Source organism: Fusarium sambucinum, chromosome III (genome assembly GCF_050947815.1).
Source record: "Fusarium sambucinum isolate potato_lamoka chromosome III, whole genome shotgun sequence".
Taxonomy (NCBI): Eukaryota; Fungi; Ascomycota; class Sordariomycetes; order Hypocreales; family Nectriaceae; genus Fusarium; species Fusarium sambucinum.
The window spans coordinates 5,519,125-5,533,876 of record NC_139292.1 but is presented as its reverse complement, the minus strand read 5'-3'; the positions used below and the strand labels follow the sequence as shown (position 1 = coordinate 5,533,876).

The 14,752-nt window shown below is 48.6% G+C and overlaps 4 protein-coding genes across 4 annotated transcripts; 2 read left to right on the top strand and 2 right to left on the bottom strand.

Moving 5' to 3' along the window:
• Positions 1 to 2,141: 2,141 nt before the first annotated feature.
• Positions 2,142 to 4,086, top strand: FSST1_012025 (caspase domain-containing protein; the record flags this gene model as incomplete). Its single annotated transcript, XM_083235214.1, has 6 exons — positions 2,142 to 2,230; positions 2,429 to 2,610; positions 2,668 to 3,009; positions 3,075 to 3,513; positions 3,837 to 4,006; positions 4,061 to 4,086. 6 exons carry the CDS (start codon positions 2,142 to 2,144, stop codon positions 4,084 to 4,086), a joined length of 1,248 nt encoding a protein of 415 aa, XP_083081721.1.
• A 574-nt stretch (positions 4,087 to 4,660) lies between these two features.
• FSST1_012024 (uncharacterized protein) lies at positions 4,661 to 9,047 on the bottom strand (the record flags this gene model as incomplete). Its single annotated transcript, XM_083235212.1, has 2 exons — positions 4,661 to 4,943; positions 4,999 to 9,047. 2 exons carry the CDS (start codon positions 9,045 to 9,047, stop codon positions 4,661 to 4,663), a joined length of 4,332 nt encoding a protein of 1,443 aa, XP_083081720.1.
• An 828-nt stretch (positions 9,048 to 9,875) lies between these two features.
• Positions 9,876 to 11,916, top strand: FSST1_012023 (Transglutaminase-like superfamily-domain-containing protein; the record flags this gene model as incomplete). Its single annotated transcript, XM_083235211.1, has 3 exons — positions 9,876 to 10,285; positions 10,345 to 11,685; positions 11,742 to 11,916. The coding sequence occupies 3 exons, from the start codon at positions 9,876 to 9,878 to the stop codon at positions 11,914 to 11,916; spliced, it is 1,926 nt and encodes a 641-aa protein (XP_083081719.1).
• Positions 11,917 to 12,210: 294 nt separating this feature from the next.
• FSST1_012022 (ubiquitin carboxyl-terminal hydrolase) lies at positions 12,211 to 13,812 on the bottom strand (the record flags this gene model as incomplete). The annotated part of the gene is made up of 4 exons (XM_083235210.1): positions 12,211 to 12,758; positions 12,822 to 13,224; positions 13,273 to 13,372; positions 13,427 to 13,812. 4 exons carry the CDS (start codon positions 13,810 to 13,812, stop codon positions 12,211 to 12,213), a joined length of 1,437 nt encoding a protein of 478 aa, XP_083081718.1.
• Between the last annotated feature and the right edge of the window lie 940 nt (positions 13,813 to 14,752).

Below are 14,752 nucleotides of genomic sequence, written 5' to 3'. Positions count from 1 at the left end.
GTTAATGACGTTTGAGGGGTTCGTCGTGCCGGTCAATTAATTGGATGATATTCAAAACTGTGCTGTAAGACGGAGTGCGACGTTTGCTACTACCTACGCAATAAAGTTGAAGGTTGATGGTGAACGGGGTGTGTCCCAAAGCATCTTGTATCTACCTATGCTGTCGTATCATGGTCACATTTGGCACAAAAGTAAAAAAAGGAATGTGGCTTTCTTGTCCGATATCACATATCCTCTTTGTTGATTTCCAGGGCGACCTATAAAACGGTCTCACAAAAACGTGATGATTGATGTCTTCTAATAAAGCCACGCACGACCTTAACCCCAACTCAAAGTGGTTGGTTGGCCTGACTGTCCTGGATGCCTGAGTAGACGAGTAATGAACTGGTTGACATTACATGGGCCAAGAAGACGCACGACGCGTAAGTAAAGACTTGGCTGATGGATCACCAGACTGAGAGGAGAGAGAAACAGGGCATGATGGTAACAAGGCCCAGAGTATTCGGCATTTCTAAGCCGGGGGTCCATTCAGTCGGGTCGATTTGTGATCCCTGCAGATGAACCAGCCATAGCCTACTATTCAAGTTGAGTAACGGGAATTCTGAATATGATGATAGCATCACTGAAATGGATTACAGTGAAGTTAATGAGGAAAGGCTGTGTATGTATTGTTTCCTCAATTAGAGACGGTGTGCGAGAAATATTGCCAAGACGGACGTATCTCGTGCTGTAGCGCACTCGAACATCTCCGTAGTGGTCGTTGAGATGCACCAGCGATTTCCCCATTGTCGGCCATGTTACCGCTTTGGGTCCTGTTTCTAGCGCTGAGCCTCCATTGCCGAACAAGAGCTGTTGATAGTTCCGGGCATCATAACAGCTAATAGTTAGAGCTTCAAAGAAAAGAAAACACAACAGGTAGCTAAGGTATGTTGGATTAAATGGTAAAGTTTTGGAATATATGATTTAAAGATGGACCTATATCCCCTCGATTATAGTTTTATCATCATCATCATTTGAACTTGAACTTGAACTTGAACTTGAACTTCACTTTTCCTCCAACTCAAGACAGACTTGACTCTTTTTACTTAGCACGTACAGCACTCTGCTTGTTTAAGGGTCCTCTTCTCCGCATTTCTCGCCATCAACCATAATCATACAAGATCAATCACGTCTTTCCTGACACCGGCATTCGAATACTGAGCTCATTCCTGTTACCGTCCATCCTTATAATAGGAAAAAGCTGCCGTGATTTGTCTCGAACATTAAAGCCGCTGGCCAGGGAATAATAAACCAACTGCCCTGTCCTGCCCTGCTGTATTGTACTATCCAGTACTTGCGGTCTACACCCCCCCCCCCCCCCCTCTTGTCCCTGCCTCTCATTGCTTTTGTCTCTTCAATCTGTCCGCTGGCCTGGACTTCTTATATCATTCTATCGCGCGCGCCAAACAGAAGCAGAGAAAGGAATATCAACAACTCTTCAATCTTCTCCATCTCTTCAGCTCAACACGACATCTTTCTGTCTCTCTATCTCTCTATCTCGTCCTATCCCATCTCTTTGTTCCCCCGCCTTCAGCTTCAAAGGACGCCCGTGCGCTCCGTTTTCAGCTTGCTGGGAAACTCTGTATCCAATCCAATCAACTGACGACCTTCGGATTTTGGAGCAGCAGACAGGACAGGAACATACCCTTAACGTTAGCCTGATCAGTCTGGGCGACTGAACGAACCCCTTCACCTTTTTTTCTGCCCCGCGTGAGCATCAGCATCAGCATCGCATCAGCATTAGTAGCATCAGCAAAACAACAACAACAGAACATACCAGACTATACCAGACAGTCGTCGCATTACATTGATCACGAGACCCTACGCTTTTATCTCTCTTCTTCAGTACATCGTCATCGCCCCAGAAGGACCTAGCTATATTTCACTTTTGAATGCGCTATCCTGTCTGATCTCTTGGCGCCCAGCCCGAGTTTCCCACGCCCAGGCTATCCATCCTTGGTCGTCTTTTCTTACCCAACTCGACTCTTTCTCCTCTACCGAAACACAAACATACGTCAATCTTCTACATCCTCAAGTTCATAATCTTGAAACCTCGAATCCTTTACTCCTCCGACCTCTTCAACAGCAAGAACCACCCCGTCATGTCGGGATATCCAGGCTACAATTCTGACCGTTACGGTGGTCAGCCGCAACCCCAATACCACCAACAGCCTCAAGGCAATTATTACCCGTGCGACTCCCCTCTTTCTTCAGCGCTGTTTCGATCTGATTCGAACCTCCAATTCCAAAATCCCATCTACCATTCAACTTTCCCCCGCATTTTCCATCCCCCCATGCGAACCGACGATCACTCATGCCACTACCCGTCATCATCATGCGCAACGATGGAGCTTATAGTTAGCTAACTTACTTTCTTTTACTTCTATAGACCGCAACCTAATTACGGTGGTGGCTATCCGCAAGGCCAACCTTCTCCTCAACCGCCATACGGCTACCAGCAGCATCCTCCTCCACAACAGCAGCAGTTCTACCAAGGGCAGCCTCCTCCCCAGCCTCAATATGGTCACTACCAGCAAGGACCTCCTCAGCCAAACTTCAATTCCCGACCCGGTGTGTTACAAGATTCACGCGCTTGCCTTTTTGACTGGCTCACTAACTGATCTTCAGGTGGCCCTCCCCCCCCTCCTACAGCCCCTCAACAGTTCGGTCATGGCGCTCCCAATAGCTACAACTTCAGATACTCGAACTGCACTGGCAGGAGAAAAGCCCTTCTCATCGGAATCAACTACTTCAACCAGCGCGGACAGCTGCGCGGCTGCATCAACGATGTTCGCAACATGACTGCCTACCTCTCCGAACACTTTGGCTATAAACGCGAGGATATGGTGATTCTTACCGACGATCAGCAGAACGCCATGAGCCAGCCTACCAAACAGAACATTCTCCGAGCCATGCACTGGCTAGTAAAAGATGCGCGACCTAACGATTCGTTGTTCTTCCACTACTCAGGTACGATCTATACTTGACGAGCTTGATGTTTCCCCATATTCCCATAGCTTTACTAACGGTGGCAGGTCACGGTGGACAAACCAAAGATCTTGACGGCGACGAAGACGACGGTTACGATGAGGTCATTTACCCTGTTGACTTCCGACAAAACGGCCATATCGTAGATGATGAGATGCATCGCATCATGGTTCGCCCTCTACAGGCCGGCGTTCGGCTCACTGCCATCTTTGACTCGTGTCACTCCGGTACCGCCCTCGATTTGCCCTACATCTACTCGACACAAGGTATCCTCAAGGAGCCCAACCTGGCCAAGGAGGCTGGCCAAGGCTTGCTCAGCGTCATCTCCTCATACAGCCAAGGCGATCTCGGCGGTGTTGCCAGCAACATCTTCGGCTTCATCAAGAAGGCTGCCAACGGTGACGAGGCTCGTGAGCGTACTATGAGGACAAAGACCTCTCCTGCTGATGTTATTATGTGGTCCGGCAGTAAAGACGACCAAACTTCGTGGGTGCCCCTTCCTCAATATTACCTTTCCTACCAGACGATACCGGCTTGATTTTCTGGTCCTTTCGATTTTGCATTTTGTTATTGGAACTTGTTTTTCAATTGGTCATGTTAGCTTGGCGCAAGGCGTTTTGGCTTGAACAATTTGATGTATCTAACTTGAATGATGATTCTTTCGAGCCTGCTCCGGATGCCAGATACAGTCTCCCAACGAGACTGTATTTGCGCATCTGGGGCCACGAGCTGCGTTGGGTCGATGGAGATTTTGCCGGTTTCTCTATCATTAAAGCATATCCGAAACATATCGCTAACATATTTCATAGTGCCGATGCTACTATCGCCTCCCAGGCTACTGGCGCCATGTCCTGGGCATTTGTCACTGCGCTCAAGAAAAGCCCCCAGCAAAGTTACGTCCAGTTGTTGAACAGTATTCGTGACGAGCTTGCGACGCGCTATACTCAGAAGCCTCAGCTATCATGTAGTCACCCTCTCGGTAAGTCTCACCGCCTCGAAGCTTTGTAGTCCAGCTATTGACCAAGTTGATTAGACACGAATCTTTTGTTCGTCATGTAAATGTATATGCCCCACTCTCGAACTTTTCATGTGCCGAATCTACATAAAAGTCAACCAAGCCCGTATCAAAGAGTAGGAAACAATGGGAGAGCTAGGTTGGCTGGGTGAGTGTTGTTTGACGAATGGGCGGATCACACATAGTATGACTGGATGTTGACATGATGGGAGGTTGTTTGCAAGGTTTGGGTGTTGGGTTAGTCTTTAAGGACGGTTTCAAGATACTTAAACGTCTTTCTTTTTACTTCTCATGTAGTGTGGGAGGAAAACATTTGAAGTTCAAATCAAAATGCTCATAATTTGATGCTTATAATGACCGTCATCTGCGTCATGCTATAAAATGTGCTAATTTACTCGCCTGTTTCCCCTATTCCTATTCCCTAACGCCAAAGAAAAACCGTCCCATGTGAAGATATGATCCAGGTATCCATAACAACCGCGTTAATAACCAAATTGATAAGTGGTAATAGACCAGCCAGACAGTTTCTACAGACGCCCTTATTCATGCAAATGCTTCATTCATTCTTCAATCTTTCACGCGCACCCGGACTCCGTACAAGCAAGCAGCCGAATCCTCTTATGCTTCGGCCTTGACCACTTTAAGTTGCCTCGATCGCTTCACCTTGCGCTGTTCTTCAGTTGCGCTCACGAGCCTGCGACGAACAACCTCTTGTTTGGCCCAGTTGTTAGCCGACAAGCGAACACGAGCAATGAAACGTGCCATGACGAGGAAGGTCTTGAGCGTAGGCTTCGTCGTGGATGAGTTGCTGAGTGTCGCATGACCAGGCAGAGCGAGGGCTTTCTTGTTGCCAAGGAGGTTTGTGCGAATATCCTCGAGCTCACGGAGTTGAGCCTTGTTGCTATAAGATTGTTAGTATATGGTTCTGACAGAAATACGCGGGAACAGGGTCTTACCATGCATTGGCCACGTCAAGCTGCAGCTGTAGGAACTTCTTTGCATATGCGGCATCAGCTCGAAGAGAGGCTTCGCGCTTGAACCGAGCCTGCATCCACTCCATCTGCATTAACATGCCCCGCAACTCCTTCTTGTGACGCTCGTCGGCGCTTTCAGCTGCGCGAATGACAGTCTCAAGAGCCTGATCAGCCCCTTCAATAGTTAAATCAAGAGCCTTACGATCTACTGCGCTTCGTCGATCTGAAGTCCCGGCTCTAGCGGCGACTGCTGCAGCCTTGACATGCTCAAGATCCTTTTGCAACTTCTCGGCGCTCATGCGGAACGCTGCCCGCTCATTGCGAGCTCGCTCTAGCTTGCGTCGGAGAGAAGCTTCAGAGGCGGCAAGGTTGTCAATAATTTCTTGTTGCTGCAGAACATCGTGCTCAAGGTTCTCCATCTCGGCCTGGTTCTTTCTCAGCTGCCGGTCATGCTTGCCGATGTTGGGTTGTAGCGTTGCCAGGGTGTTGCGTTCGCGTTCTGCCTTGTCAAGCTGGTGCTTCATTCGGCGAAGTGCGCGTTCGTGTTGGGTTGCCGTCTCCTCGGCCTGTTGTCTGGCTTCCTCAAGAACCTCTTCAAGTACTATCTTTTGATCCTCAAGGTCATCTAGCTGGCGTTGGAAGTCTTGCGACACTTGCAAAGCTTTGCGCTCGGCTTCTCTGTTTTTGGATTTGAGATCGTGGATCGACTTTTGCGCTGCGGAAAGCTGTCCCCTGAGCTCAGTGACCTCAGTCTTGCGACCTGAATCAGTGGTGGAAGACTTGGGAGACGCGATCAAACGAGAAACTTCGGTCTCGTGCACTTGGCGCTCCAGATCGGCAATCTGTCGCTTCAGACCCTTGACCACGTCGCGGTTTGTAGTATCTTTTTGAAGGAATTCCAGCTCCTTTTGACGAGCTGCAGAGAGATCCTTACGGATCAAAGACAGCTCGCTGTTACCCTCGAAGTTGTTTGGTAGCTGACGGGTATTGTTGAGTTGAGCTTCGTAATCCTCGACACGACGCTCAAGGTCACGAATGGTGCGACGAGCGGCTGCAAGATCATGATTGTCTGTCGACGATGATGTTCGTAGTTTGGTCTGTAATTGAAGAATTTCCTGACCTAGACGCTCCTCCTCCTCAGCCGCTTTCTCGATTTCGTCCTCTAGATTCTTCTCAATCATATCTCGCTGCTCAATCAGAGCCTTGTTCTCATCCTTTAGACGCCGCACTTCATTGTCAAGCTTGAGCTTGGCCGTACGGAGGTCGAGTCTTTCCTGGTCAACACGAAGGGTCTCATTGTCGTAGAGCTTCGTCCGGCGTATTTCGCCATCAAGTTCGTCGCGCTCTGCTTTGACTTCGGCTAGGGAAGTGTTTACAGAATGCAGCTCGGCGTTGATTTTGGCTACCTGGTCTTGGAGGGATTGTTTCTCTTTCGACACCTTGTCTAGTTGAGAGTTCGCGTCTGAAAGCTGCCACTTCATCCGCGTCATGGACTCCGTCGACTGCTTAGCTTGTTGTTCTGAAGTAGAGATGGCGGCTTGAGCTGACTCGGCTCGTTGTCGTGATGCCTTTAGTTCTTCCTTCAGATCATCGATCTCTTGGCTGACAGTTTCAGATGAGCCCGCTCGTTGACGCATGGTCCTCAGTTGGTCCTTCAAATCATCTGTTTCGAGACCAGCACCCTCGAGCATATCTGCTCTCTTGCGCGCATCTCTAAGTTGTTCTCTCAGGTCATCAATCTCCTTACTCAACACTTGCGTCGATGCTGATTGGGATGAACTGGTGCGTTGCCTCAAGGATTTGAGCTGTTCTCTCAAATCCTCATTTTCTCGCTTGGCAGCCTCGGCTTCATAACGTCCGGCGTTTTGTTCTTCATCGAGGGTTGTTTGCAGAACGTCCACCTCATCTTCCAAGGCGGCGACCTTTCGGGTTTGGGCCTGGTGCTCAATCTGTGTCTGTCGCAACTCGTCACGAACTGCGGAAAGTTCACTGCGTAAATTCGTAAGGAGTGTCTGTCGGGTCTCTAGGGCGTCTTGAAGATCTTCGATTTGCCGGGAGAGAAGACCTTCTTCGCTCCTGTGTCGCTCAGCCTCACTCTGAATGGCTATTTGCAGCTTCGACTCCTTGTCTGAGATAGTTCCTTCCACCTCTTTGAGGCGATCGATGGTTCTTTGTAGACCCGCTGCTTTCTCTTCGGCGCGTTTGCGCTCTGACTCAAGATTCTGCTTCTCCGTTTCCCATTTTTCGCTGTCGTTATCATAAAGGTTGTCCTTCTCTCGAATTTCAGCCTGGAGATCAGAGATTTCGTCATTCAGACGATCTATCTCGGCTTTGTACTGGCCACGGATGTCTTTTTCAATCTCGAGGGCATGTTCTCTTTCTTCTGCAAGGCCTTCCTCAAGCTCTTGGCATTCTCCCTCTAGCCTCTCGATTTCTCTTTGTAAGGATTTGGATTCGGATAGTAGGCTATCATGCCGGGATTGAAGTATGTTCTTCTCGTCGGCACGGTCGTTGAGGTCGGCTTCAAGCTCCTCGATTTTGGCTGACAAAGAATCCCGCTCGCGATCAAATCTCTCTTGACTCTTCCTGAGCTCTTTGACAGCGGATTGCAAAGAACTGTTCTCCTGGGTCACCTCACTGTGTTCCTTCTCCAAAGTAGCATATTCCTGGCCAGATTGATCGAGTTCTTCTTGCAAGCGCGCAACCTTCTCTTCAATCTGACGAGAGAGTCCCTTTGTGACCACAGACTTGTTGGCCATGTCTTCCTGAAGCTCTTCAAGGTCATTCTCGGCCCGGTCTTTTTCAGCCATAGCCTCTTCCATCTTGGCTTTTGCATCCTCGACCTGTTCCTCGAGGCGACGAATATTGTGCTCGAGATCTTGGATTGTGTCCTTGGCGTCGTCGAGCTCATCGTTGTGGTGAGCCTTCTCCTCCAGCGCGACCATCTTGCGCTGGGCATCCTTGGCCCTTTCTTCTGCTTCTGTGGCCTTAGCTCTCAGGGCCTCCATCTGATCCTTCAAATCTTCTAGTTCGTCTTCGCGTTCGGTGAGTTGTCGGTCTTTCTCCTGAATGTCCGCCTCGAGGTCTCCAATGTCGTCTTGAAGTTTTTCGACCTGATCATTGCTTCCTTTTTGTTGTTGCAATTGTCGCTGAAGATCCTCGATGTCTGTTTCGCGGTCTTCCAATAGGCGCTGCAGTTTGTCCATCTCGGCTTGGTTGCTCTGGTTGGCATACTTTCGCTTAGCCTTCTCCTGCACCTCGAGCATCTGCTGCCGATAGCTCTCTAGGTCCTTCTCAGCGGTTGTTAAGTGTTTCTTGTATTTGTGGAGCTCTCTTTGCATTGTGACCTTGTCGACCTTGAGTTCGGTATTCTCCTTCAAGGCGGCTTCGCTAAAGCCAGGCCCTGCTTTTCGGAGCGCTTCTTCAAGGAAATGAATCTTGAGCTTCAGTCCAAAGTTCTCCTTCTCTATCCTATCGATCACGTTTTCCTGTTCTCGTAGCGACAGTTGATTACCATCTTGTAGGGGTCCCTTATCGCCGCCTCTCCTCCGGGGAACCGTCAACGGGGTCGATGTGGCGCTACTTGTATCAACCTCAGGTATGGTGTTCTCCAGGTAAGACTGGTTGCGCGATCCCATATATACAGATGTGTCGCCACGGGGGACTGGTGTCAAGTCACCCTCGTCGATCTTGTCCAGTGCGGGCGTATTCGGCACTGCTGTGCCGTTCTCTTTTCCGAAGCGTCGCACGCTATTTCTGGTCGCTGACTTGAGTAAAGGTGTAAATTCGGCACCTCCTACGCTGGGGGGAAGATTTCGTCGGTCGGCCAAGGGTCCTCTTTGGCGCGGGGTGCGAAGATTAATGCCATTGGAGCGGCCATTGCGAAGTTGTTGTAGTAAGTTCCCATCTTTTGGAGGTGATTGGAATGATGCTTCTTGTGTGATGTCGCCAAAGTCGGGCTGTCCAAGGTAAGTTGCGTCGCCGACGTTTGTTCGCGGGGTGTCGAGCGCGCCGTTGCCAAAGTCGGGCATGATGGCGGTATTGAAGGTTTAGATATGTCGTGGATATAAAACGCGATGCATGATATGTGACAAAGAACAATAAAAAAAGAGCTTTGGCTGAGAACCTGCGAGTTCTTTTTGGATACGAGCGTGGATGTAGTAGGCGTGTTTGTTGTTAGTTATAAGTTGGGTATTGTTCGTGACAAAGAAAGTAAAGTCTTGAAGTTACGTAGCGTTCAACGAATTGGAGCGAGCACGCGCTATCTTACCGCTGTAAATTGGGTGAGGAAGACCCGCCTAGCCCTCTCGCGTTTTTTGTTTACTTGAGTGCCGTTTTAGGTCTAGAATCAAAACAAATGTGAGCCAATTGCCGATGACATTAACTCTATGATGGTAGCCAATGAGAATCCGTCGTCATCTCATGACTTCACAGCGTTCGCAATGCTCATAACCCCGCTAAATTCCTTCATTTTGCTGTACATAGTACCCCAGACCCAAGGTCAGTGATGGATGATAACATTGTGCCGCAGTAAGAGGGAGGCGATGAGCTTACTTGAGCTAAAGAGGCAAGAACCAAGTAATGACATATTCGAGGGTTGATCAGCAGAACAGTTTAACTTAAATCCGGGATTTGCGACGAAAACCTGACTAGAAGATTCCTCCTACCTACATTACCTGCGTCTGTTGTGAGCAACAACATTGCAGTGCCCTTCTTATTCATCACCCTGCTAGCAACAAAGAGCATCCCCATCTCAACTTCATAAAATCACACCACACACACCACACCACACCGCAATTCGCTTCTCTAATCCCGGCAACCGATTAATCGCCTGCCCTGTCTCGTTCAGAGGGTCCGCCATGTCCCTTCTAAAGATACCAGATGAGATCATTCAACATTTGCTCTACTACATCTCTCCCGAAGACAACCTTTGCAGTTTTCAGTTCCTCTCCCATCGCTTGAGGCACTTAGCCAATGAACCGCTTCTCTGGAGATATCACTGCCGAAACAGCTTCACTTTCTGGAATCCAGAACATAATTTTCACCGTCGTATAAGAGGCAGAGCTTCCAGCACACCATGGAAGGAAATATTTCTCATCCGGAAGTCGCGCAATGTGCAGGTTGAACGCCTCTTGGTTGAGATCCTAGAGACTAAGGTTGGCCGCCTAAAGCGATTTGAAAAAGTTTGCAAGCTCGGCTATGACGCCAAAGATTTTCTCCTAGAGCAGTGCAATGCCGATGATTCGGCTGAAGATGTTTTGGCCAGGCGGTAAGCATTGTCGCAAACTCATATGAATCAAATCAAAAGCTCATAAGAGAAATCTTTAGATACTACAGTAATTCCCTGCTGGACAGTATCCACAGATCTCTTGCTATCGAGGAGTGGTATAACATTCAAGAGGCGAGCAGGGACAACAACAGACAGCCAGCAAATCTCAGTCTTGAGCGAGCACTGGGCGCATTCGATCTATTCGTCTTGCATGACCAGCCGGGGGATTTAAATGATGTAAGTGCTTCATACCCTTGTTCAGGGTACACCCTGGTTAACGAAGTCATCAAGATCGGCCTTATTCTGGATAGATTAGCTGCCGATTTTCGCGACACTCAGCCAAATATCGATGACATGTCCACGCGGCAAACAGCATTGGAGCTGAACCGCTGGCTTCGGTGTAACAACCTCACTGGCTTGCAGCATCCTGATCGCAGTTACCGCAACCTGCGAAACTGTCTCATTGGCCAGGCTCTTCGTCACGAAGACCACGACTCGATCCCCATCATCTCGAGCGCTATCTTTTGTTGTATCGCAGAACGACTGGGCTTACAAGCACAATGTTGTGCTTTCCCTACTCACGTTCATGCTATAGTCTTTGCCGAGAATGGAAAGACTTTGGATAGCGTGCCTGTCACCGAGGACGATGTGCCTCTTGAAAGGATGTATCTGGATCCATATGGCTCGAGTGAGGAGATACCCATGGCTGATCTAAGATCTATGCTGGCCCATTTCGGCTGGCAGACAAGCACCGATGTGTTTCTATCTCCTGTAAGTCCTGTTGCGATTGCTATGCGAACGGCACGCAACATCAGAGCCACCGCTTCCAGGGTGATCGAAGCACGAGAACAAGCGGATCCTGAACTCACGCGATTGATCACCGGAAACGATTCGTCCAATATAGACGCTGCTCTTTATTCGGCGTTGTGGGCTTCGCTACTCCTCACACCTGTCGACTCTTTCGAATGGGATGAGGTCCTCGAACCGTTCCTGAACCGATTCGCCAAGAGCTGGCACGTAGATGCGTGGCTAGTTGAGAAGTATATTTTCCCTCTGTACGATAGATTTGGCCCCCTTCGTGAGAGAATCATGAGGAATAACCCCCGTCGATGGGACGACCCTCGCGAGGTGATGTACCTTGTGGACGAGTTTGATGAAGTCTCACCTCCAGTTTTCCGGAGGAACAGCGTACGGACACAGCATGTGCTTTACAAGATTGGGCAGATCTTTAAACACCGGCGATACGGCTGGGTCGGTGCTGTGAACGGTTGGACCGACCAGGGTACGCGACGTTTACCCATGCCACATACTGTGGCTATTGACGAGACGCTGGACGATAACAGCGATACAGAACTGCCCAACCGGCTTCGACCCCGTAACAAGACCTTCTACACGTGCTTGTAAGTTGCTTCCTGATCTTCTGTTGATGTCCAGGAAGCTGATTTGGGTGTTACAGACGCACAACAGGGCCCGAACGCCATGTTGTCGCCGAGGATAATATTGTGTTGATTGAAGATCCGAGCGAGATTCCAGATTCTCTGTTCCGCCAAGCTGGGAAATTTTTCAAGCGATTTGATGCTGAGACATGCACATTCGTGTCCAACATTAAGGAACAATACCCCGACGACTAGAAGGAACGCACATCTTTACGCTTCCAGCAGCTTTCGTGATGCGTTGGTTGCTTTGATGGTCTTAGTAGGCCAGGCGTGTGGTTGTTAGTGTTCGTGCATGGCGCTTTGTAGTTCAGTTTTTTTTTTGGGACCATAGTTTACGGCAGGAAGGCTAAGGCAATGAAACTGAGTGCAGAATATTGCTACGACAGAATCTATCTCAACAGCTCCAACAACGTTTTTAATCTTGCAAGTGATGACCTGTATGTACTCTACTCTATATTCGTTGCAATGTCAACGTGTCTTCGAAATGTATTAGGTTGCCTTGATAACTTCTTCCAGAACCCCCTTTTGAGCAAGTTTCGTCATCCAGTTGTGCAGCATAGGTCCGTAGTCTTTCTTACGTCCCTTGACTCGTTGTTCATCGTCCGATATGGCCGCCATCTCCGCGCGAAACTCGCCCATGGCCACCTTGACATCTATCACAAGCTCATGATACAGCTCATAGGCGGATTGAGTATCGAAGCCAGGCCGCTTGAGCTTATACTGCAGGGTGTTGGGGATCTGCGTACTGGTGATATCTGATTTGGTAATGTTGAATTCGGAAAGCTGAGACTCATCGTCGATGTCGAGAGGAGGTTTCTCGCCACGGACAAGCATTTCAAATTCAGGGAGTCTGGCATTGGTACAGAGGAATTGTAGAGATGCTGCGGCACGGGCAATAGTTTGTGAGTGTGCTGCCAAAGGACTTTGGCATAGTGCTAGAAGGTTGAATGAAAGCTGACTTTCCTCATATTGTAGCATTCGGGCCTCGATCTGAGGCCCTGCGACCGATGTCCATTCAGATGAACTAGGCACTGGGTCTATTTGAAACAATTAGCCCAGAACGATGAAGGAGGCTGCATCCCAAGATGCAGTATACTTACCCAGCCTGCAAGGCTTATACTGAAGCCCATCTAACTCCCACACATAACCTCCTGCAGGCACATAGGCGATGAAATGAAAGCCGTAGTCAGATTCCGTTTTCTTCTTTCGCGGAGGTGCTCTTTTGCCCCCTTTCGGCGTCGAGCGTCTCTTATTTGCAGTGGGCTTTGCCTCAGATGATTCATTTTCGAGAAACAGGTCAGCATTCAGATGGTCCATCCGACGCGTGAAAGAATTGTGTATGGTGCGGATGAATCTATTTTTGCTGATTTGGTGACCACGTAGGGCAGTGCTGAGCTGCTTTGTTGACTCTTTGAAGGCTTGTAGTTTGTCGCCAAGGTCAATCCCTTCAGCATTCATGACAATGTTGAGCATCGCAACAGTAGCACATGCATTATTAGTAGTCTAAATGAAATTAGCATGTTTGGATGTTCCGAGTTGGGACAAATATACCTGGTTTGCAAACCACACATCGCTTGCATCTTGTTCTTCATTCGGTTCCTCTATTCCCGGAAGATACTGGAAGAGGAAGATCAGGCCATACACCGGCTGCCTAGGAAGACGTAAGCATGTGACATAGCACAAAGTCACTCTGCAGCAATCTTACGGTAGATGTGAAAGAGAGTCATGGTCAATGGTGAAGATTTCTTGCGCCTTCACATTCTGAACACCAAGGTCTCGGAGTATGATGTTGAAGAAAGCTGGTTCCGACTCGAGCTCTATCCAACCTTCCCACTCCTCGATATCCTCTTGAGATAACGGAGCCAGGGCCTCGTTCAGAAGTTCGTCGCCTGAGTTGATGCGGTGATTTACCTCATCCGCTGCCTCACAGGCCTTACGCTTGGGGTTTCGTCTCGGCCCGCTCATGGCGACTATGGCTTTGGTTTGCTGGGGAGGTTTAGAAGCTAGACGATTCGAGCGACGCAGCGAATTCGTGATGGATGTATTCTCATCAGTCTGGATGTCACCGTCAGCTTGTGTTCCGTATTCCATAGTGTATGGGATTGGCATCTGAGATACAGAGTAGGGCAGGTGAAGATGTGAGGTGAAGTAAGCCAGTCACATGAACAAAGAAGATGTTTCCAGACAGAACAAGGCGAACAAATTAAATGATTTTCTTGCCCATGGTCATATCAAAATGACAATGCTTGTTATTTCTGGTGAACCAAGCCTGATTGCTGATATTGGTGAACCATACAAGCAGCTGCCCCAAAGATTTTGGCAGATGGGGTGGTAGTAAGTGAGTAGGCGAAGCGGCTCGGATTGAACCACTCACTTTGTGTCACAGCCCGTGCCACTCAAAATGTTAGGTAGGAAGGTAGGTAGACAAAGCACCTAGATAGAGTGAAGGAGCTTGGGATGATCTTACACTGACCGTTATAGAACAGTTAGCTCACGGTATCATGATGGCTATCTGTATGCTATTTTCCTTTGTATATAGCTTGCTTTAATAATAAGGATGCCAGCGCGTCTAGCAACAGATAGCACGTTAGATTCTGAGTCTATGAATTGAGTACAGAGGAGCACAGGCACGAACTACCTACTTATGAGATATTAAGATACAGAGCCTATGCTCGACGATTCTATCATAACGTGTATGAAGAAAGCGATAGGTATTGCATGCAGGAATACGAAAGAAGTGTAGTATGGATGTGATCTAATCGAAGCTCCTGTCTTAGGTAACCAATAACATGCGGCTTGTAGGAGTTGTTAGCGCGAAGTTGTAGGTATTGGCCAATGAACAACAGAGCTGTGTCTTTTGACATTTCTTTGTTAAGTTTCCTTCATTGGTTATACTGGTTGAACATTCATATTCAACTGTTTTAAACCTAAAAGCCAGCAGGCCAGTAACACTCTATCGGCTCTCACAAGTACTAAGTACTAAGATGTAGCCCGATGTACTAAGTTTTGTTCCACCGTTGCCTACTAACTA